Source organism: Prunus persica, chromosome G3 (assembly GCF_000346465.2).
Source record: "Prunus persica cultivar Lovell chromosome G3, Prunus_persica_NCBIv2, whole genome shotgun sequence".
Classification (NCBI taxonomy): Eukaryota; Viridiplantae; Streptophyta; class Magnoliopsida; order Rosales; family Rosaceae; genus Prunus; species Prunus persica.
In genome coordinates this window covers 9,379,879-9,403,894 of record NC_034011.1, presented here as the reverse complement: position 1 = coordinate 9,403,894, position 24,016 = coordinate 9,379,879, and the positions used below count along the sequence as shown (strand labels likewise).

Genomic DNA, 24,016 nt, shown 5'->3' with positions numbered 1-24,016 from the left:
CTTGTTATGTTTCTCAACTTTTCAATGTGGGACTTTTTGCATTCACAGCTTCTTGAGACTATTTGACTCTGTCCGTGCTGATAATGCTTAGAGATATTTTTCTTCTTTTTTTTTTTGTTAAAATATGTCAAAATTTTGAATTCTACTTCGTCTATTGATTAAAAAAATATTGTCTATTAACCATTCATCTAGCTAATTCACATACAAATCATGAATTGGCCTTTCGATCAACATGAGAAGAACTTCATCCTCGAGTATAAAACTGAGAATTATTGTATCCACTACGGAGATATTATTCACACCAATTTATAAATGTTATAATTAATTTGTCATTAAAAATTCTAAACGTTCACGTGACTCATCAACCAAAATAAGTCACGTGACTCATCAACAAATCATGAATTGGTCATTCTTTCCACATATTTTGTTTAGTTATTTGTCTTCTCTAAATGTTCAGACTTATAGATTAGAAATTGAAAAGAACACTTCATTGAAAATTAACACAACAAAATCATTAATATATCTCCTACTATTCCGATTTTATACCAAAGTCAATTTCTTTTATATGGTCTTTTTTTCTGAAATTTTTTTTTATAAGGTCTAACATGCTCCTCTTAACATGAATTTCTAACTTTGCCACTAATTCTAATTTGTAGAAAATATATAGAAAGTCACCTGAAAAAAAAAAGAATAGGTTAGAAATCAGTAGTCAAGTAGTAGTCTCCGCATGAAACCTTTACTGATTGTTGAAATAGAAAGATTAAAAAAAAAACCTTAACGGCATTAAGAAATCATAATTGAAAAAGAAAACATATAGAAAGCCTAATTGACCAAGAAAATAATTATTAAATTATGGTAAATAATACGAACTGCAAGAAAGTAATAAAAACATGAAAATTGTCCCGGTTAAATTAGGGGACATCCCCGTCTGCCAGGACAAGTCTTGGGACTGCCATGGTGGTGGGGTAGAAGGGGTGGTAGCTGGTCGTCGGGGATGGAGTTAGAGGGGGCTGGTTAGGTTTTTTATCAATGCTTTTTAGTTGAAGTTTTGGTAATTGAGAAAGGGGATGAGAGAGAGACGTCGAGAGAGTGTTTTTTTTTTAAATTTTTTTTAAAAAAAAAATATTTATCATGTTTTATTTTTAAATAATTTGTGGGTCTCTTTGTTGCCATTTCATTTACCACGTAATGAGTTAATAAATTTTTTGACGGCTGATTGACGGTGTATATGAAAATGGAAGGAAATTGAACTTTATCTATAAAGTTTATACAAGAAAAACTTTAGGTAGAAAAGTCAAAATTTTGAGAAACTTCCGGGTAATAAAGTGAAATTTACCATATCTTGATTGATAACTTATTTTAAAAATATAACATAAAATATTAAAGTAAATATAACCTTGACAAAATCCATAATTGCTTCAAACTTCGTCAATCAATCTAAAAACAATGCTAAAAATTAATAAAAAACCAACAGCCACCACCATAGCCGCAACAATCAAAGTGCCACACACCCAACCCCAACAACCACCCCAACCACCTCACTGCACCGGCAACAACCCAACCTACTCCTCATCGTCGGCAAAGGATCAATCACTTCATTTCTCTCTCTGTGTCTCACCCTCTCCCTCTTTTTCTTTGCTAAAGCTAGATCCAGAATCCAAGATTATATCTCTACAATTACAAACACCAAAGAAGTAAAAATCCAACTTAAACCCAAGTTTTAAAATACTGGAGAATAAACTTCCATAGATAGAAAAAATCCATTCTTGCAAGAATAAATATTGATTACTGTGTTGTATTCAAGAACAAACAATCTTTCACATTCTGCTAGAAAACCAAGAATGGCAAAAATCCATATCCAAACTAGCTACATAGATCAAATTGGATGGTGATTGTTGGAATTTTTGTGACTATTTCAAAATACATTATTATTAAATGATTATTTGTTATTATTACTATCTAGACGTGTTCTATTGATATTAATATTGCTTTGATCTTGTTGAGACCCAAAAAAGTCTATGGTTGGGTCCAAATAAGTTTTCGGTCCAATACGATACTGTATTAAGAAAAGTCAAATATCAGAGTACATGAAGGCCAGTCATATACAAGTCACAGCCCACGTGCCATGCTAAATAAATAATTTGTCATGCCAGGAACTGGGGTAAGGTTATAAAATACAAGCTCATGCTAAAATAAGCACCGTGTCCCTCTCTAAGGACAATAAAATTAGAGCGTACCAAGCAACATGCCACACCAAGTAGGAAATTATTGTTTCACGCCCAACCATGCTACAAGCCTAAGTAGGCCCAAGCCATTCAAATGTCCGAGGCTTGCTTGAGTGGATTGTGGTATAGATGGTAATAAATTGTCATGAGGCCCATTAATGGGCTAAGAAATGAAGGTTCCGGGTTGCTTGGGAGCCTTGGAACTCAAGCCCATTTCTTAGGCCCAAACATGTGGGTAAGCACAAAAGAGAAAATATCTCAACCAAAATAGCCTATTGACTCAACCAAAAAAGCCCAACGCTTGATAAAAATAGCCCACTTACTCAATAAATCAACTTGACCCATACAATTACAATAGAAGAGTTGCAAAGCTCTAGCACTTGGCTGAAGAACAAAGCCACGAAGGAAAGTCTGAAAAGCTGCTGGAGGCTCCAGCACATGGGAAGAAACAAGTTTCAACCACAAAACACCCAGCGAACCATGGGATGTTGGCGCGCAAAGTGGGAATCATCCTTCGAAACCAGCATGTATACCCATTTCCTTCCTTCATCAGATCTGACCATGAAAGAGGGAAGAAAAGAAAGGAAGGGGGATGACTGAAAATAGGAATTCTTCACTAGGGTAGCTGCAGAAAAAGGACCTTGAGCTCCCAAAATACCTGATTTTGTGCAAAAGAGCATAGTAGATTTCACCAAAATAAGATGATTAAAGGGATGAGAGGAGAAATGAAGGGAAAGACTTGGCAAAATGGGATAGAAGCCATTAGGGTTTCTTGGAAAATGTCAACTTCCAACGGCTATAAAAAGGGCCTCTTATACCAACAAGCATCAACCACATCCAAAGAGCAAGCTTCCTCTCTTACTCCCAAAACCCAGCAATTTCGTGCTCTACCCATCCTTTTTCCTTAGTTTTCCCTCGTGGCAAGCTGTTCTAACACTTAACAGAGTCTCTGTCAAGCTGCCGGAAAAACACTCAAGCCACCCATTCCTCTCTTTCCCTTATGCTCAACCAAACCTCTCTGCAAAATCCTTTCTCTCTTACCTTAATACCCCATCTTTCCCCTATGAACACTTAATTTTCTATTTAGTGCTAAACTCATGACAACTTTGCTCCCATGCCACAAGCCTCTCATGCCAAGCAAAGATTCTACCTGTAAGCACTAAGAATTCATCTGTAAGCAGCCATTATTTTCATTGGTGTAGGTAACTAAGGTGTTTCCTAAGGCTTTACTGTCCTTTCGAAATATTTTGGGGTCTGATCTTTAAACTCAGACACAAGGGGGAAATTTCAGCCATTTTGCTATTTAAGGTAGCCCAGCCCATTTGTAGCTACTGGAAGAAAAAAAGCCCCTACAGATCTTTTATGGTAGCTTTGTTTTGGATTTTAATGTCTTAAATTTTGAGAAAACGTGTAGGCCAAATGTAATTGGCTATGATTTGATTGTGTATTAATTTGATATATTCATATTTGGTTTTAAACCATGTTAACGTTTGTGCAACTTATTTCTTTTTTAACAGTGGAAACATTTTATGCAGCTTAATTACTTGTTTTATAACCAAACCTCCACTTAGAAAACTCCTACCTAAACCATTCGAGCTATACGTTGGAGATGGAGAAACTAAACCCTTAGTTTCTTATTGGTAATTTCTTTTAAGATTATTTTCTAAAATAGTTATTATTCGTCAGGTTTTGAATACTGCGATGCCCCTGGCTGCTAGTAGGCTATACGTTGGTAGCTAGCGATTGCTTGTTGGTGAAGGAAGTGATGCGAGAGAGATCCAGGCCCTGAAGTGAGCTCGAAAGCTTCTCTTTAGTGATTTGCGATAGGCGTGCCACTACTAGTGATATTCTTCTAGTAGAGAGAGGGAGTGAAGTGAAGATTAAGCTTGTTTAAAGTGTTGCACCCTTATTTTCTTATCTTCTAATCAAAGCCATTGTGCTCTAAATAGGGGAATCTTGCTTTAGATAGGTTCTTTTTTATTCCTCAATGAAAACGACTTTAATATTTCACATGTTATGGAATAAAATGCAAGATGGATGATGATTTTAGACTATCATCAGACAAAGAGTATAATAACAAGCCTTGCATGAAAAGTGTCCGATGGATGAAATAATATCAGGAAGCAATTATATATCCAACATGTACTTAATAATAAATACAACTAAAAGTAAAGCTGATTCCAACAAAACTACAGGAGCCTTATTGGACATAAACAAATTCTATCGGACATAACTGTAATCTACTTGAGACAATGCTAAAGGTATGTCCAATGAAAGTTTATCAAAATATCTGCAGCTAGAACTTGTCCAAACCACAGATAGGAGTTTTTATTTAAGTGAGCTGGAAATCGAGACCAACTGTCAAATCATACCAAGCGATGCTGGCAGAGCATATAGGTTAGAAACAATCGCAATGCAATTCCAATCAGGAGTTGTCAACTGGGGACTGGACAGAGTATGTGTTTGGAAAAAGAATAGAATTCCAATTAGGAGTTGTCAATTGGGAACTCAAAGACACGGAGAGGATTCGATTCAAGACTTGGCTTTGGTTTGCTATGAGACGCTTTGCAAGGGTTTGAGTCTGGGTTACTTCGAGGTTGTCGAGAGTAAGCATATTTTGAAGGTTGTTCAAAATAGATTTGATTAATTCGTTGTTGGATCCTTAATACTGAGCTTTCTTCCTCTATTTATAGGCTTCAAGGTCTTCAGAGAAAAAAGGATGACTTGATGGGCATTGCTGCTCCAAACCATAAAGAACTCACAAGATAATGTGCGCATGCCTTTCAAGTTGATCAGGAAAGGTGCTCTTCAGTCTCGAACTTAGGGACTATGCTACAGGATGCACCGGAATGGGCCAGCTCTGAGTTTTTTATCATTTTTTACCTGTCAAGGACTGAATATTCCCTGTCGGAGCAGACTTCTTTATTGCTTTGTTAGAAATCAATGCGCACCACCTGTATAAACGAAGCAGTTTGAATTGTTTTCGACCCAAAGCTCAAATTGTTGTTTAATTAGTTCATGCTACTTGCTTAGATGAAATGCAGTTTAAAAATAATTCAGATTGGTTATTAGTCCACTTTAGTTTGTAATCTCAGACATTTTCTGTCCGAAATGGAACTGTAGCATCGAACATCTCTTATGTCCGAAGGGGGACTATAGCGCTTGTGTTTGAAACCATGATTGTGGCGTCGGACAAGTCTTATGTCCAAATTGGACTGTAGCTTCGGACACTTTTGTCCGAAACGATACACTGTAGCATCAGACACTTGTGTTCAAAGTGCTGCTTGTGTCCGAAGCACTTGTTGACCAAGCATTGGTCAACATTTGAGGTGGGCATATGTCCAAAAAGCTTTTGGGCCTTCGCAGATACTAAATAAGCCTTTGGTGGTTTGGACCTTTAGTTAATTAGCCATAAGATTGACCTTTTTCAACTGTAGTAATTAACCTGTGTTAATTTTGGTACGAATAGTTATCCCTTGCATTAAGATTGTCATCCTTTTGGTCCCTCATTCTCTTGCCATAACTTTCTTGTACTTGATTAATGTCATCCAGAACTTCTCATCTCCCATCTGCCTTTCTGGATTATATTGGATTTGAGTGTACAGATAATTATTAATGAAGGAGATGAAAAACTGAAAAATTTGAAGGACGAGTTCGGTTTTGAAGTCTACAATGCTGGAATTGAAAAAGTATAATCCCTGTTGGAGACAAACAGTTAGAGAATTATGGAACTTTAAACAGAATAATTTGTATTTCAAATTATGAAAGTGGTTTTTAGCCGCAAATAAGTTTTGTGGTTCTAATCCTATGCAATAAATCGAACTGATTAAAATTTCTTCTAATCAGATTGATGTATGCGACAAAAACAGTTCATTTGAGTTTAGCCATGGACAAAAACAGCCCCTTTTTGAGAGATGCTTTACGTCCCCGGCAACCAATCCAAGTCTTTATAAAATATCATCAAATTCATAAACTTTGACTGTTGTGGGACATCGCGCGTCCGTCAGGACAAGTTGTGGGACTGCCATGTCTGTGTTTAAGTCAAGCTTGAAAGATCTTCGAGAATACTTCCGAGCAGCTTCTTACCTTTCTAGCAGCATACACACTAGAAAAAAAAGGCAAGAGAGATGTCTGCAATTCACCTCAGATTCCTTCCTTTGCTGATAGCAGACTTACAATACAAGTTATCTCTAGCTCTTACACAAATTAAAACAACACTAGAGTCCCACATCGGAAACTACTGAAATATAGGAAAACTTATAAGGCTTTACACTGAGGTTTATAATTGCCGAGCCTAGTAGTGTGGCCTTGTAACTAAATAGAGCATTAAAGTGATTGGTTGTATGTGGATCTTGGGTAAGCCCCAGGTCAACAGGGCACTCCCTACTCACCATGGGTAGTTAGCAATTAACAAATGCTTGAAATAATGGATGCTAGGAGCTAAAGGCCCTATACTCTGAGGGTGGGAAGGTCTTGGTGGCTTGCTCAACTCCACATCACGCACAATCATCTTTTTGTTCTTTATTTTGTTTCGTTGCTGGGGTGAGTTTTTTTTTTTTTTTTTTTTGACAAATTGCTGGGTGGATTGGGTTCTGCAAATTATTCACCTTTTCGCTAGTAGTGGTGATCAATTAATGGATGCTTCTGAACATATATTTTGCCCATAATCCCATAAATTATCTCCAGAAAACAAATATTGTATTTGTTTTTGCCATGAGCATCACTGTTTTAATTTTTTCTTGATGTTGTAGTTTTGATCTTGTTGATGAAGTAATAGTTTACGAAATGAGTTGAAAGAGAGGGGTGGGTCTTCGTGGTTGGTATGGTGGTGGGGTAGAAGGGGTGGTAGCTGGTCGTCGGGGATGGGGTAGGAGGGGCCTGGTTAGGTTTTTTTCAATGCTTTTTAATTGATGTTTTGGTAATTGAGAGAGAGGGGATGAGAGAGAGAGAGAGGTGGAGAGAGTTTTTTTATTTTTTATTTTTTATTTTTATTTATAAATATTTACCATGTTTTATAAATGTATTTATTATTTTTAAATAATTTGTGGGTCTCTCTGTTGCCACGTCATTTACCACGTAATGAGTTAATATAATTTTTGACGGCTGATTGACGGTGAGTATAAAAATGGGAGGAAATTGAACTTTATGTACAAAGTTTATATGAGAAAAACTTTAGGTAGCGCAGTCAAAATTTTGGGAAATTTACGGGTACTAAAATGAAATTTACTATATCTTGATTGATAACTTATTCTAAAAATATAACGTAAAACATTAAAGTAAATATAATCTTGACAAAATTCTCAATCTCCTCAATCAATCTGAAAACAATGCTACACTTACCAATTTCAAACTCTATGTTTTGGGTTATGTGCATGTGTATAATTAGATGACATATATTAAAGAGTGCTGCTATTTACATCCCCCTGTTCTATTTCCCCACCTATTTTATCTTCAAAATTTTAAAGTCAAATTTACTCCTTTGTAAAATGACTTCTAAGAACTTAGAGAACAAACCCCACCTTCCCAAATTTGGTCTATTTGGTTGTGTAGGGGTCTTTTTATTCCAGCAGCCTGGCGAATGGCTTGAGCTACCGAAAAAGAGAAACAGGTGAAGCTACCCCTGTGTCTGAGTTCAAGGATCAGACCCCAAGGGTAGCTGAGCCTTAGGAAACACCTGGGTTTGCTTCACCAATGAAACCAACAGTCGCTTACTGATAAATTATTGGCTTGGCATGAGAAGCTTGTGGCATGGGAGCTGAGCATTCGTGAATTTAGCATGAGAGAGAGAAAGACCTGCGATTTCCAAAAAAGAAGATGGGAGGAGATGGAGGAATATGACTCGAAATTGCAGGGTTTCAGGGATAAGAGATAATGATTGCTCTTTGGATGTGTGTTCATGGAAAGAGAGGAAGAAGATGGAAGCATGGTGGCTTTAACATATTTCTAGCAGCTTGACGAAAGCTTCGTCAAGCTCTTGGGTGATTTGATAGAAGAGAAAATGGGAAGCAATGGAAGAACAAGGCTTGAAATCGAAGGGTTCCAGAGATGAGAGATGATGCTTGCTCTCTCTAGATGTGGGTTTTGAAAGAGAGAAAGGAGGAAGATGGAAGAACAAAGCATGAAATTGAAGGGTTCCAGAGGGGATGCTTGCCTTCGATGAATTCTCATGGTTGCTGGGAGGCTTGCAGCAACCAAGGTGAGTTGTCTTTGCTGGGTAGAAAGTGACTCCTTTTATAGGCACTGAAAACCTTAATTTTATCAAGCCACCCTCTCCTCTTTTCCTTCACTTTCTTCCATTCCATCTTATTTGGTGAAACTTCCCTAGCCTGAGCATGTAGGCATGAGGCTTTTTGGAGTTCCAAGGTCCTCATGCAGATGGACTTCTCCATGTGGGTCAGGAGCCACCCACTTCTGTTTCTTGTTTTCTTACCAAAGCTTGAAAAGGAAAGAATGGGTAAGGGTGCTAGTTAAAAAAAGGTGATCAGCACATAAGTTTGCTTGGTTCTGATGGTTTTGACAGATATGCTGGATATTTTCCACGATGCTAAGCTGGGCTATTGGTATTTTGTTTCCAGTAGCCTGTGAGTTTTCTCAGGCTGCTGGAAACAACCTATTTGATCAAGGTGCTGGATATTTTGGCTGATGTGAGATTTCTCAAGTGTTTACAAGCCATTGGATATTTTTCTAAGCTATTGGGCCACTTTTTCTCTCTCAGACTTATCCATATGTTTGGGCTCAAGAAATGGGCTCTAGTTTTGGTGCTCTCAAGCAGCCCAAAACTTCCACTTCTTGGCCCATCAATGGGCCTCGTGAATGCTCATAACCATCCATACCACAACTCGCTCAGCAACCCCAGACATTCTCGTGGCTTGGGCCCATTTAAGCTTGTAGCGTGGCATGTTGCTTAAATAAGGATTTTTCGCTTGGTGTTATACTGGGCCGAAAATATATTTGAGCCTAGCCTTGGATTTTTTAGGCCTCAACAAGCTGATACCTCTCCATTTACTTAAGATCCAATTGCTTTCTAGATCTATCACAAGAGAAGTCATTGTATAGTGAGGGCCTTATATATGACTCTTAGGCGTGATTCTATCTCTTAACCATTGGATCGGGCTAACCAATTTCTTCTAACGGCTAACCAATTTGATCCAATGATTAATAGATGAGGCCTTACCTAAGGGCCATGTATCAGGCCCTCACTATAGAATTCTTGCACAAGAGAGATATTAATCCCAAGCAAAGTATTCACTATCATTCCCAAACAATAGTATGTCATCCACATACAAAAAAAGAAATACGATAAAATTATAATAGTTTATCCTTAGTTGACAAATCTTCGGCCCGATTAGAGTTTTTATCTTAAAAAATGCTTAGATCTAATGGGTTTTTTTTTTTTTTTTTTTGGGTTGTTCACATGTAAACCCATAAGTAGGGTCCAAAATATAGAAAAACCCTACAACAATACTTAAACCTTAGGCTTAAGCCCATTTTGACTTTTACAAGGGACCAAATATACTGCACAAGCCTTAAAAAACCTAAGAATTACAACACTACTATTAGAGTTTTTTTTTTCTTTCTAAAAATCATAATGCAAGGGTAGTAGTGGTACTTTACACATTAGTTGGTCTTTTTTTTTTGGTTTTTTCTTCAATTTATAGGTTTTAGTGTTTATATATATAATGAATGCAAGAAATGAGTTATATTATAAATGTATCTATTTTTTTAAATGAAAAAACAAGTTCTTTAAATAAAGTTCAAGAATACAAACTAAAATATCAAAATGACGCTAATAGAGTCTAGAACAGTGAAAAAGACTTGCAAACTAGTGGTCTTAAGTTGAACCCCTATGGCATTATGGTAGTGTGTGTGTGTTTGTGACAAACCTCCCCTCTCCCTCTAGTTTAGACTCTCGCTTGTACCATCTAAAGAACCAAGCCCAAGAGGACAAGAAGACTAACACCCTAAAAACCAAAACTAAAGCAGACAAAAGCTGTACAAACAATTACTAGCACACATCACTACAATTAAGCCAAATCTCAATGACACCCCAGAAAACCCAAGATAACCGAAACACTAAACCAACACAAGAGTCGCAATCCCACCCACTAGGGCATATAGTCTTTAGGTGAACACAAAACATGTGATAAATCTGGAGAAAACTTGGTTTTCATCAATCTAATTGCGAATAACAGCGAACAAATATGTTAATCATGGCAAAAACCAATTGGGTAGCAAACTCTTCAAATACGAGGTAGAACTAAATTTAGAGAAGATGAGAAGTGTTAGATAAAGGGTTTTGGGAGCAAGATCTGATTGAGTACATAGCCCAAAAGAAGTCAAGGTGAACTTCGATATGAGCATGCCTTATAAGAAATCACAACAAAAGGCTTTTGATTCAAAACGCTTAATGAACTTATTCACTAACCCAAAAGAAAACAGAAGAGGAGATGAGAATTGAGGAGGAGTTGCTCTCCTCCTATATGGAGACTTTTCTCTGGGACCTTTCCAATTCATAGTCCAGTTAAGTGTCAACGAGTGTACTGATTGTGGGCTTGTCGTGCAACGGATCTGTCCTCCTCTTAGAGACACAAATCTCACTATTTCATTCATATGTGATCATGGAGAGAAGTTGGAAAGACTTGTTGCTTGATTGTGGCTTCACTTCCCCAACTTCAAGGTTCTTTTGTTTGTTGAGAGAAACAATTTCATTTCATCTGATTGCTCAGCTGCAAATCCTCTGTGGTGGCCACAGTTAACAAGTCACGACTTTTATATTTTCAGTTACAACAAGTTCTAGCTTTTGACAATAAAACAAACCTGAGCCTCATCAACCTTCAGTCCATCAAGAGAACCAAAGCTCATGGGTAAAAACACCATAAGGAGTTGTAAGTGCGTCAATAATTATTTTTGCGTACTGAAGACATACTTCATTCACCAAATCAACCAAAGATGATATAAGCAAAGCCTTTAACATCACTGTACTTCCATAAACATAACAAGAAATTTAACTTCTAATCCAAAAATATTTGAAGTATCATCAAACAAAACACTAGCTGGTCACTAAGTTAGAGGCCAATTAAGGTTCTGGTGTCCAACTATATAATATTAATCAAGGGCGCTCACAGCCCTCTTTAACAAAATGGTGTTTTAGCTCATTGTTAGACTGCACCACCTCTATCAGTGTGGTGTGTGGGTGCTTGTTTCAATCTTCGTAATCTTCGCAACTGTCAGTCGAATAAAAATCTGATCCCAACTCTGCAATATCTTCCTCCAGAAAAAGAGCTTTGGTCTCTCCTAGCAGCTTCAAACCTGCACACCTGTATCAGCAGTTGTGACATCAAAAAGTAAAATACTTGAACAGATACCGGTCATTTCCAAGGAATTTAAAAAAATACTTGAACAAATGTGTTAGGTTAATGTTCTCTTAATGGCTTACTGAGTACCATTTTAAAACAGATATGCAGACAGAATAACAAAACAGAATCAATAGAAGTTGTCAATTGCTTTGCCCCAGTCCCTCAAAAAAGTTATGACTAATGGAAATTTTGAAAAAGTGGCTTTTACACAAGGATATTCCAAAATGAGAAATGCATTTATTGTTTTCCAACATTCAAAATTCAAATAAGCTCTCTTCATCTACCCAAAAGATAAAACTCAACCATGTACAATCGCAGACTGAATCAAAACATAGACGACAGTTCAAATTGATTGGGAGCCAACCAATTCATGAATATGTTGAGTTATTTATGGATCTTTAGATGACAATCATGCATAAATGTTGGTCCATATATAAAGCCTTCTGAGGTAGAGGCATATTTTATACAGAAACTCCACACACGAGTTAACTTCCCAATAGCAAAACAAAAAGAAGCAAACCAATTTCCCAAAAGAATGCTATCAAGAATCTTCTACATTGACATCCTAGAAAAGCATGACTACAACAACCAATTCATATTAAGTCTTAGAAGGTAAAAGAATAATGCAAAAAGGTTAAATCTTTACCTTGAATTTATATTCAGTACTTCTACATCCTTCCCCACCAGAATATCCTTCAGTGAAATAAAGCTCGGAACATGACTAAATACCTCAAAATCTGACTTGAACCCACGAAGCTTAAGAAAAATGAATGGACTGTGGTTTCTTGGGTGATAGTAAAAGAAGGCATTAGTATGAGAATTAAACATCAACAGACACCCATTCTGCAAGTATTTCATGGGTTTGAATGATCCATACGGCCACCTTCCAGCATCTTGGGTATCAATCGAAATATTCTTCCTCCAAAGTTCTTGTGCACCAGAATCATTCAGTGTCCAAAATTTGATTTTAAGATCATCTGTATGACACACACAAATACAATCTCCCAAAACTCCCATGACCACATTACGACATTTCTCCCGTCCAAAAGGCGGGGATGGAACTGATTGCAACTTTTCAGTATCCAAGTCAAAAGAAATTATAGTAAGACTTGACCACTCATCGCAAAACCAATAAAGCACTCCTTTCACATAGGTGGTGAATGCTAGCTTACTAGCTAAGTAGGGAGCACTACCAACAGATTTCCATGAACCTGCTCCAAGTGTGTGTATCTCCGCCACCCTATTGGGACGAGGGGTCCCTTGCTTAAACATTCTTATCACCTTATATTCGTTAGTCCTTGGACTGAATCCGAATCCACAATCGATTGAAATCTTTTCATTCTCAGGTTTAGAACCTTTGGGAAGGTTTATAAATTCTCCGGTTATTGGATTGCACACAACAGCAGGGTCATTGGAGAATGGATCAGACAGGCAAAGCAAGCCGTTACACGAGTTCACCACATTGTACTTGTGATCATTTCGCCTTATCTTGATGCAAGGCTTTCTTGTAGTGCCATGTTTCCTATCAAGCATCACATTGGCATTACCGTGGTTACTGATTACTTGCTCAGCATTGCGCAATGGGATTTTACATTTGGAAAGAATCATGTGGAAATCAGATCGCTTACGATAACGGTAATATGCACCAGAGTCCTTCAAAAAGGAACCAGAGCTATCTTCAGGCTCAACAAAGTAAAGGGTTCTCGACACGCGTGCGGGACCCAAGGGCCGGACCATGGGAAAGACCTCTGCTTGTGCAAAATGCAGCTGAGCAAATTCAGGGTCTGAAATTAGACCATGCCAAGTCTTGCATACACACTTGCACAAGAGAATGCTCCTGGTTGGGATCTTTAGTAGAACCATGTGAATGATAGACTTTGGAAGATCTGTTATAAAAGGACCCATTTCTTGAATGTGGTCATCCTTGTTCCCTATTTGGGTGGCACAAGATGTAGACTTTCTTTTCCTCTTCATGAATCTATTGATAAAAAGACACTAAAATAATATAAATAAGGGTTAAGCCAGTTGTGGTTAAGTGCCACAGAGAAAAGAACACCAAAATCACCACATTAGCATAACATCCACAACTGACCCACCTAATGAAAAACAGACTGAAGTGGAAAAACAATCACTTATATGCTTTTCCTATTACTGATATAAAAATCAGAGTAAATCAGTGACGTAATATCCAAGTGAAGGAAAAATGAGAATTTTAGGGTAACATATGATCAAAATGAAAAGCTAAATTACAAAATTAGTAACAAAAATAGGGTTTAAAACACTAAAATGGTAAGAACTGAAAGTATTACCTGGATAAAATGGTAAGAACTACGAAAAAGTAGCCCCTTGCAGAGAGATGGAAGTCTTTTTGCTTTTTTGGGTCAAAAGAGACGGAAGTGTTTTACCTAATGGCAGAAGGCGGGAAGGCAATTGCTAATTTGTACGTGAGGGTTCAACTTGGCGGGAAGAGGGTTCAGCTTGGCGGGAAAAGATTATGCACTGACTGGCCCAATGGGCCTTTCAACTTTTGGACTAAACATCTCCTTGGGTTCATTTCTCCACCTTCTCTCACCACTGAAAGAGCATCAAAAGCTTGGAATTTTTTTTTTTTTTTTGGTTTTTGGTTTTTCTTCACACAGCATTACAAATTGTCAAAACAAGAAACCTAAGAGTTAAAGGATATTTGAATCCAAGCAGAGTGGCTCTGAGATTTTAGGGGTCCAGTGCTAAATGAGCAACGGGACTTCATAAAACAAAGTTTTCAACAACAAAAATAAAATTGGACAATACATATTGAGAGTAAATTTATAACTAAATCTCACCCCAAAAGATATAATTAAAAATATATATCATCTAACATGAATCTTCCCAATGTCAGATTTATCTAGTGTTAATCATATTTGTAGGCTGGCATTATTTCTGTCAAATGAGCTGTATATTCCTAATTAGTCTAAGTCGACTATTTGATGATGAAAGATTATAGGATCATAATTACATTCCTCAAATAGTTTCCTAGGCTTTGTATATAACTTTCCTATTATTGTACATTATAATATCAATGAAATATAATTCCCACCCAATTTGAGATGGTATAAGAGCAATCAATCATGACTGGCTCTTGACCTAACCCTACCATATTTCCGCAGCTGCAACAACCATACAAACCCAGTCGCAACAGCTGCCACCCGCATCACCATCCGTCGCGTTCCACCACCACTCATGTCGCTCAAAACCCAGACTCACGCAGATGTCGTTCATGACTCACATTGCTCAAAAACCATACCAGCAACGTACATCATCCATGACTTGCGTCATTAAAAACTAGACCAGCAGAATGTGGGAGCAAATAATTTGGCTTCCAATCACAAGGCACCACGTGGACAAGAAAAATATCTCATAGGTCAATTAATTGAGCCCATTTATTTGACCAATTAATTGATACTAAAAATAGGGATATTATCTTAAATATGGGATTATCTTTATTTGGGAATATAATCACCAATGAAAAGATAATATCACCTAATTAGGGTATTATCCTATTTTGGAGATATCATCATCAATTAAGTGATTTGATCCCAATGAAATCCCTAATTGATTCAATCTCTATAATTTGGGAAAGAATATATTCCTTCCAAATAAGAAGACATTCTTTGAAAAACCCTATATGCCTAGAGCCCTATAAATACATGGCTACATTCAAAACACAAGTTAATATTAAACAAAACCTTAAACATATGAAATCTCCCTCTCTCCAAGCCAACAACACCTTCATTGCCGCCTGCCATACCACTCTCATCTCTCCTATCACGGCTCCGGCCACCACACACGGCTTCGTCCACCCAGTTCTCCCTATACAGAAAACTCTGTACCCCTTTTTAGCTATTGTTTCTCAAAGATTCAATCGAACTAACTTAGGCATTATAGGGCCTTTGGCCAACACCTCCCAGGTGTGGTCTTTTACTTATTTTTAATTTTACAGGTTTCGAGGAAGAAAGAGAAGGAAGCTCAAAGGGTGAAGGATCTACAAGCAAATATTCTCCAATGAGAAATTTACACAAACATAGTATACGTTGTTCGTGATGTTCAATCACCAGCGTACGTTGTTCACGACATTCAATCACTACTTGCAATGTATATCGTTCACGGCATTTAATCACTACTTGCAGCTTAAGTCTTTCAAGACGTCTACAATTAGCCAAATCCAGCAACTAGACCTTCGAGTTTTTTTTCGCAGCCATCGAGGTCATCATGCTCGATCAAAGTAATCACCAAAATTCAAACCAGAAATAGTAGCAGTCATTTTCATCGTGAACCGTTATCATGGAAATCGAAGAGGATCCCAACAATATCAACTCATATCAATCCTTAGTGGTGGATCAAATTTAATCACTCGGGTTGTCAATGTCCAAGGAGATAAACTGGATAAACATAATTATTCTTTATGACATCAATTCATGGAGATAAAGATTGCTGGACGAGAAAGACATGGTTACTTAACCAGTGAAATGACCCAACATGCAGCCACATACCCGACATACAATAAATGTTGTGTATTAGATTGCCATTTCAAAAGTTGGTTGTTCGATGTCATGCAATCCAATAAGATGAAACGATTTATTTGTTATGAGACAGCAAAGCAAGTTTGGGAGGTAATCAAGAAAACCTATTCAGATGGTGCTGTTGAAGCCAAAATTTATAACCTTCACAAAAGGTCATTCACAATGAAGTAGAATGGTGCATCAGTTGCCAAATATTACAATGAGCTCACTGGGATTTTTCAGGAGCTTGATCAATTAAGTCCAAGCAATATGTAGCATCGAAGAGACATTGAACTAGACCTAAGGAAATCGATCCTCTCCGAGTTTATATCTTTCTTGTAGGTTTGGACAGTAATTTCAATCAAATATGTGGAGAGATTTTGAGGATGGAGCCTAAACCTGAACTTGAGGCAGTATTTGCACATGTTAAAAGAGAAAGTAACTAACAGGGAACCATGTCTGAACTGGTGCAACCTTTGAAGCCATAGCCTTGGCTACTGCCAGGTCCAATAAATCTCGGTCGAACAATCACAATGCTGACCCTACTCGTAATCGGCCTCCAATGAAGTATACCAAATGTGATTTAGATAACCACGCAATTAAGGGTTGTTATGAAATCATTGGTTATCCAGAAGGAAGGGTTCACAAAGGGCAAAAGAAGGATTTGAGCAGACCCTCCTTTGCATACATTGAGTCATCTGACTGCATCATAACTTCCATAAAGTATATCTGGCTCCAAAGCCTTGGTGATGCAATGCGTGATAGCAAGAATGATGAAGAATAAAAAAGAAAACAATAAACCTTCAATCCTTGTTGATTATCTAGATGAGAATAACCAAGTGCAAAAGGGTTCTATGCCTTGTTGATTTCAGCAGAATACCAAGTTGATAGGAAAATAGAGAGAATCCTCTAAGTTTAATATTCAACGCCAAAAATTGTCTTATAATTAGCTATAAGATAGCACTTAGGGAAAACAAACCAAACTCCAAACCCTAGCTGAAATAGGAAAACACACTTACTTCCTAAACCAAACTCCAAATTCTAATTAAAATAGGAAAACAAAAATATTTGCCTAAAACAGATTCCTAGAACATTAATTATGCATCTTACACCTGTCAAACTGAAACATAAAACTATGAGCGATGCCTGTTGCATCATCCTCCATGGGTTGAGAAGAATTCATCCCCGAATTCAACTCTTCCTCATCAGAACTGTCACCATGGTAAGGAAAGAGAAGTTTTACATTGAAAACATCGACAGTACGTATATGACTAGGAAGCTTGAGAAGGTAAGCATTTGGATTAATCTTAGCCATAATCTCCACTGGACCAATCTGTCCTTCAACCAACTTGTTGTAATCACTAGCTGGAAAACAATCTTTAGTCAAGATAGCTCAAACAAAGTCACCTACCTCAAATTCAACATGTCGGCGCTTCACATCAGCCACTTGCTTGTATTTCGCATTGGCATCCTCAAGCTGCTGCTTTGTTGTTGAGTGAATTTGCTGAAGTGTAGTCACAAATTCTTCTGCCTTGACAATAACTTGCTTCAAATCTGGAACTGGTGCAAGGTCAAGAGGACACTTTGGGTTATAGCCATAAGTAACAAAAAATGGACTGAACTCAATACTCCTATTGATAGAGTGATTGAAAGTAAATTTTGCTTGGCTCAACTTTTGATCTCATGTCTTCAAATTATCTCCCACCAAGTTTCTTAATAAATTTCCTAGGGACCGATTAACAACTTCAATCTGCCCATCTGTTTGAGGATGGTAGCCGAATTGATCTTGCAATTTGCATCATACACAACTTCAAGACAATTCAAGATCACAAACCACCTTGCAATACGCTTTCAATCTCAATACAAGAATTGAAAACATATCTAAAACACTAAACCGAACATTCTCACCTAAACGACCTACAGAATGAACAATGCTTTTTGTCTTCTCATAATTGGCGCCAAGGACTCCGAAGCTCTTCAATCCTCTGGCTATAACGGCAAAGCTTCTACAAGTTATAGCGGAGCAAGTGAGCTCGAAAAGTTTCATGTCAATGATGTAGGAATCGCCACCATCTCCTCTAGCTCGAATGTGGAGATTTTCCACCTGGTCAAGTGCAGAAATGTAGGGTTAATTTCAGCCGTGCCCAACACTATACTGAAGCTTACACATTAACGAACACAACATTGTGAGCTTCTTCGTCGTTCTAGCCAAGAGGTGCCCAACCTTCATGAATTGGTGCTCATCATCATGAACCCAGAAAAGTGAGCTTGGAGACGTGTTCATAGCTCGCATATAACAGAGCTCATGTCAAAGAGAGCATTGAGCTCAAAACACAGGAAAAACAATTAAACGGGCACAAATGTAATTTCAGCAACACACTAAACCTGATATGAGGGTTTGAAAATCATGGAATTTTGAGGTTTTTGTTTTTGTTTTTGTTTTTTTGTGGGAAGAAGAATTTCAAGGTTTTAGTTGGTAACCAGTGGCAGAGCCACAGTGGGGTCAGTGGGGTTGCACAACCTCTTGTAAGCTATGAAAATAGGCTTAGAGGTCCCTTGGAGTTGGGGGAGAGACCCCTTGGAATTGCACACTACGTGCTCGACGTTTTTCCTGAGGAAGAAAGGAGTTGCACAAGGAAGAAGAAGCGCCTCTGTTTTTTTTTTTTTTTTAAACATCCTGGGCAAAACGACGTCGTTTTGACCTAGGAATCTTTTTTTTTAAATGGCATGGCCCAGCAACTCCCCCCAAAGTCCAAACCCACCTAATACCTCCATCCCATTGCTTTCAATCATACAACTTTACCAAATCTGGAAAATATTGGCCAACGTTTAATATACGCATCTACCCAACAACCCTTCCAATGTCCCATTTCATTGGGTCGTCTTGTCCACTCTCTGAAGTGGAGAGTGGGCTTTCATGAGACAAAGATTTATGAAAAACATAAAAATACTTAAATAAATGTAATAAAATACCATGTCTCTTCTCCATTCAACTCAAACACTCAAATGGACTCCTAAAATCCCCAAATTTTATTATTCTCTACCCTAAGTTCCCAACTAAATCTCTCCCCTCCCTCCCCCAAAAACAAAACCCTCAAACATGGCTGAAAATTTTATTCTCTTCCCTCTCCATCACCGATATTGTAAATTTATTGCTCTTGGTATACTTAAACCTCTGTGTTACATTCTTTTGTTTGATGATAATGCCTAATTTTTTATTGGATAATGATTTAATGAAATGGATGAATATTGATGATTTTGTGTGTGGATGATTTATTGGATTGGATGACTATTTATGATTATTTGATTTGTTGGAATTTAGGGTTTATGATTAATTTTGTGATGGACTTCTTGTCCTCTCTCTGTTTGTTCATTTGTCTTAATAAAATTTGTTTCTTTTAAAAAAAATGGCTGACTATTTGGTTTGATTAATTTATGTGTAGAATTATGGAACGATAAGAGGAAAATAATAGAAAATTATCTTTTAGTGTTATTTTCATGTTAAAAAAAATATCGGAACTTTTATACTAAGACCCCTTGGGGTAACAATCCTGGATCTGCCATTAGTGGTAACAAACTGATTGGGATACACTGGACAACAAAACATGCAATGATTAGAATTCTTTAAAACAATAATATAAATTCTAAGTTAGACCGTTATAATTTCAAAGATATTTCTTAAATTAACCAATATTTTATAATTATAAATACTTAATTTCAAGAATAATTGCAAGCAACTAATTCTGTGTTCGAATCTCCCCTGCATTAGAGGTTCTATGTAACTGTGTTCGAATCTCCTCTCCTCTAATCACTTGTATCCAAAATAAATAAACAAATCTCCCAAATTCAAATGCCCTTCCCAATTAATAAAAAGAATAAATTATACTTATATTCACAACCAAATCATCAAAGTTATTTATTCTCGAATTGCATTGATGGTTACCTACTATATGAATAAAGTATAGTCAAGCATGATTGAAACGTCTAACTTCTTTGCAACTCCATGTAGAAAAGTAGAAGGGTTGGAACATGCCACTTCGGGTCTTGGTTCCACACAATGGACTCCAACAACAAATGCAAAAAGCATACAATTTGAGATGACAGGCGTGCCTGGTCATGCATTGAATTGCATTGCATGTGCCCTCTTGTCCTCCATTGTCAAAGCCGCTGCCGCGTCTAAGACTCTAGCAAGTCTTGCCTTTTGTTTTTCTTCTACTCCTGAGTTTTTATTTATAGGCTTGAATTCATGTATCGTTTCCATATATTCTCATTATTCATCAGTGACCTGTACAATACAATTTGGTAAATTAAGAGACAAGGCGACAGACACAGGGAGAGAGAGAGAGAGAGAGAGAGATGGAGAGCAAAATGGTGGTTGTTTTTGGTGTGTTTGTGGCCGTGTTTGTGCAATGTGTAGCAGCACAGACAACGCATGTGGTGGGAGATAGCTTAGGTTGGGCCATTCCACAATCTGGGCAACAATATGTCACTTGGGCATCTGCTAACAAGTTCGCCGTTGGTGATATTCTCAGTAAGATTTCTCAAGTCTTCTAATTTACACCTATTGTCTTTGCTAGTCAATTGGGAACTCATTATTTGACGTTAGGTCTTACCTAATTCTCATGAGATTACTTGATTTTTAAATTACCCTTTAGATTAATATAACTTAAGTATTAGTTGATTCTTTTTTCTTAAAAATTACTTACCTCTCTTCTCACACTAAACGTTATTTCTTAATAATTCTTCAGCTTTCAACTTCGCCACCAACGAACACGATGTACAACAAGTACCCAAAGCATCGTTCGACTCATGCAGCTGGGACAAAGTAATTGGCTCGTCCATCAGAACAGGCCCAGCCAACGTCACGCTCACCTCAGCAGGCGACAACTACTTCATCTGCACTTACGGCACCCACTGCCAGTCAGGCCAGAAGCTAGCCATCACCGTCTCAGCCGCCGCCCCTGGAGCCTCGCCCTCTGCACCAACTTCTGCGCCACCACCACCACTGGCCACTACCCCTCCTACCACACCATCACCGTCATCGAAAAACCCTGCTGCTTGTGCTCCAGTCCCGTCACCGTCACCGTCCACGGCTGGCGGGCCCACTGTGAAGGCTACTCCCCGGTCTTCCCCGCCCCCTGATAATTCTTCTTCACCGGCTGTTGTGGCGGGTTTCTCTTTGTCCTTCTTGTCCCTTGTCATCATGGGTTTGTTCTTTTAGATATTTTCTGTGAAGACTCGGGAGATGGACATGTTCTTATGATTGTTAGTGATTGTATTTTGTACCTGTTTTATATAACAGAATTGTTTTAATAAATTTTTAGCACATTTTCATTAATAAATGATTAATTTCGATCTCTATAATTCTAGCATCACTACTACAAAAAAGCAAAAAGACGACGGTAAATCACCGTCGTGTATTCGATTTTTCAATGGTCGTGGAATCCACCGTCATCTTTTCCCTCATATACCACGACGCTAAATCCCCGTCGTTGTTAAAATATACAACGTCATCAACAAATACAAAACGACGTCTTTGTACTGCAAAAAGATCTAAAAAAGCAGTCGAGGTTGAGAATAGACGACCAACTCTCTAAAAAAACCGTCGTTAAAAAGGAAAAATATGACACATATTAAGAGAACAAGGCCGCAAGATAGACATACAACGACGGAAATAAAAAAACGACGCCGTTAAATATCATTTTCACGACAATAAAAAATTTGACGTCTTTAAATACATTAGAAGACGACGTTATTGATACCTACTACGTCGCATATATAAAAACAGCCGTCGTAAAATTAATTTTCCACTTCGATTTTTCGATAAAAGATGACGTGGAAATAGTTGTCAGTGTCATTATTTACGACGTATGTATTTATTGAGTAAACGTTGAAAAACGAAACAACGTCGGTTACAAATATATGAGAGTCGTATTACAAAATTTATACGTCATATTTTCAGAAACAAACAACGACGATAAATATTAAACGTTGTTAAATAAAACAACGTCGGAAAACAATAAAAACAGACGTGTTTAGTCTGCTAAAGTTCTAGAAAATAGTCGAGGATGAGAATAGACGACCAACTCAAACAAATCACCGTCGTTAAAAAGGAAAAATATGACACATGTTAAAAGAACAAGGCCGCAAGATATACATACAAAGACGACAACTAAAATTTTACGCCGTTAAATATAATTTACACGACAAGAAAAAATATGACGCCTTTAAATACATGAGAAGACGACGTTATTGAAATATACTACGTCTCTTATTTACAAACAACCGTCGTGAAATAAATTTTCCACTTCGATTTTTCTAAAAAAGATGACGTGGAAGTAGTTGTCAGTGTCATTATTTACGACGTATGTATTTATACAGTTGACGTTGAAATGCGAAACAACGTCGGTGGCATTTATATAGTCGACGTTGTATTTATATCTATCATCATTACTCACGACGCACTTAATAATATAGACGACGTTGAACTTCTAAACAACGTCGGTTCCAAATAAATGAGAGCCGTATTACAGAACATATAGACGGCGTTGATTATGATGAGAGCCTATTACAAATAACGTCGTTTAATTGTTATTAGACGGCGGTTATAATGAATTTCCGTCGGAATTCATTTCGTTCCTCTTCGTTTATAAAAGAACTTGCGACGTGGAAAATGTATGATGACGTCGTATTTTTTAACGTTCAGATTATATATCTCGTTTTTAGACGTCGGTATTATGGGATTGGAGTCGTGTTATTTTGAATTACATGGCGGTTCTTAATCCTTCCCCGACGTGATATCCTGAATAATTGCTTCACAATTGCGTCGTGGTTCTTCATTGTTACGTTGCTTTAAGACGTCGGTAAATATGGTGAATAACTGGTTCACAATAACGTCGTGTTTTATTTGAACGTAGAAAGTGAAGAAATCACATTACAATATATTACAAAATTAATGTCATACACTGCCAATTACATAAGCATCATTCAATCCATATATCTTCACACCCATCTCGAATATTTTGACCGCCTAACTCACCCACCAGTTCATCAAATGTGTCAACATTTGGCATCCCTCTAGTAAATGGCTCACACTCAATTATCACATCACCTAAGACTTCATCACCAATAACATCATTATATTCTCTATTAGGCATTGATAACACTACCGACCAACCACGATGCATCGGGTCGTCAACAAAAAATATTTGTTTGACTTGAGAAGCCAAAACAAATTGGTCATTCCTATGTCCAATTTTACTCAAATCTACAAGGGTAAATCCAAGTTCGTCGACTACAAGACCAGAACTATCTATCCAATCACACCTAAAGACTGGGATTGTAAACTTTTGGTAGTCAAGGTCCCAAATTTCTTGAATGACACCATAGAAACCCATATTTGAGAGAATTGGGTTTTTATCCTTGGCACTAGCAACTTGCATGGTATGTGCAAGTAAATAAACTCCACTATTTTGAGTTGTCCGCACATCATCTTGTGCCTTGATATTGAATTTAATACCTTTAATAAGATAGCTCCTATATAATGGCACTGACATGTTTGGACCAGCTGCTAGCCGCCTTAAATTTTCTGATACGCCATGATTGTCTTCCTCAAGTTCACTTTGAACCTGCAAATTAATCATATCTTAATTCAATCTAACATATAAATAAGAAGAAAATTAAAAGAGAAATATGTTATTCAACAATATATACCTTGAAGCGTAGCCATTGAATGAAAGTGCTATTGTGCTTATCCTGCAGCCACTTTGTTCTCTTTCTAAATTTTGGATAAGCAGTCTTGATGTGAATCATATGTTGCCTACATGACACGAAAAATTCAAGCATTACGGTCCTAAATATAGAAGATAAACATAAGAAATAATTTAAAATGGAAACT

General features: G+C 37.4%; 2 protein-coding genes across 2 annotated transcripts; one reads left to right on the top strand and one right to left on the bottom strand.

Annotated features, from left to right (window-relative positions):
- Positions 11,197 to 14,297, bottom strand: LOC18782894 (F-box/kelch-repeat protein At3g06240). The gene is made up of 3 exons (XM_007216723.2): positions 13,891 to 14,297; positions 12,228 to 13,559; positions 11,197 to 11,542 (listed from the first exon to the last, which is right to left on the bottom strand). Exons 2-3 carry the CDS (start codon positions 13,553 to 13,555, stop codon positions 11,428 to 11,430), a joined length of 1,443 nt encoding a protein of 480 aa, XP_007216785.2. The 5' UTR covers positions 13,556 to 13,559; positions 13,891 to 14,297; the 3' UTR covers positions 11,197 to 11,427.
- LOC18783253 (cucumber peeling cupredoxin) lies at positions 20,223 to 21,447 on the top strand. The gene is made up of 2 exons (XM_007216086.2): positions 20,223 to 20,650; positions 20,868 to 21,447. Exons 1-2 carry the CDS (start codon positions 20,476 to 20,478, stop codon positions 21,338 to 21,340), a joined length of 648 nt encoding a protein of 215 aa, XP_007216148.1. The 5' UTR covers positions 20,223 to 20,475; the 3' UTR covers positions 21,341 to 21,447.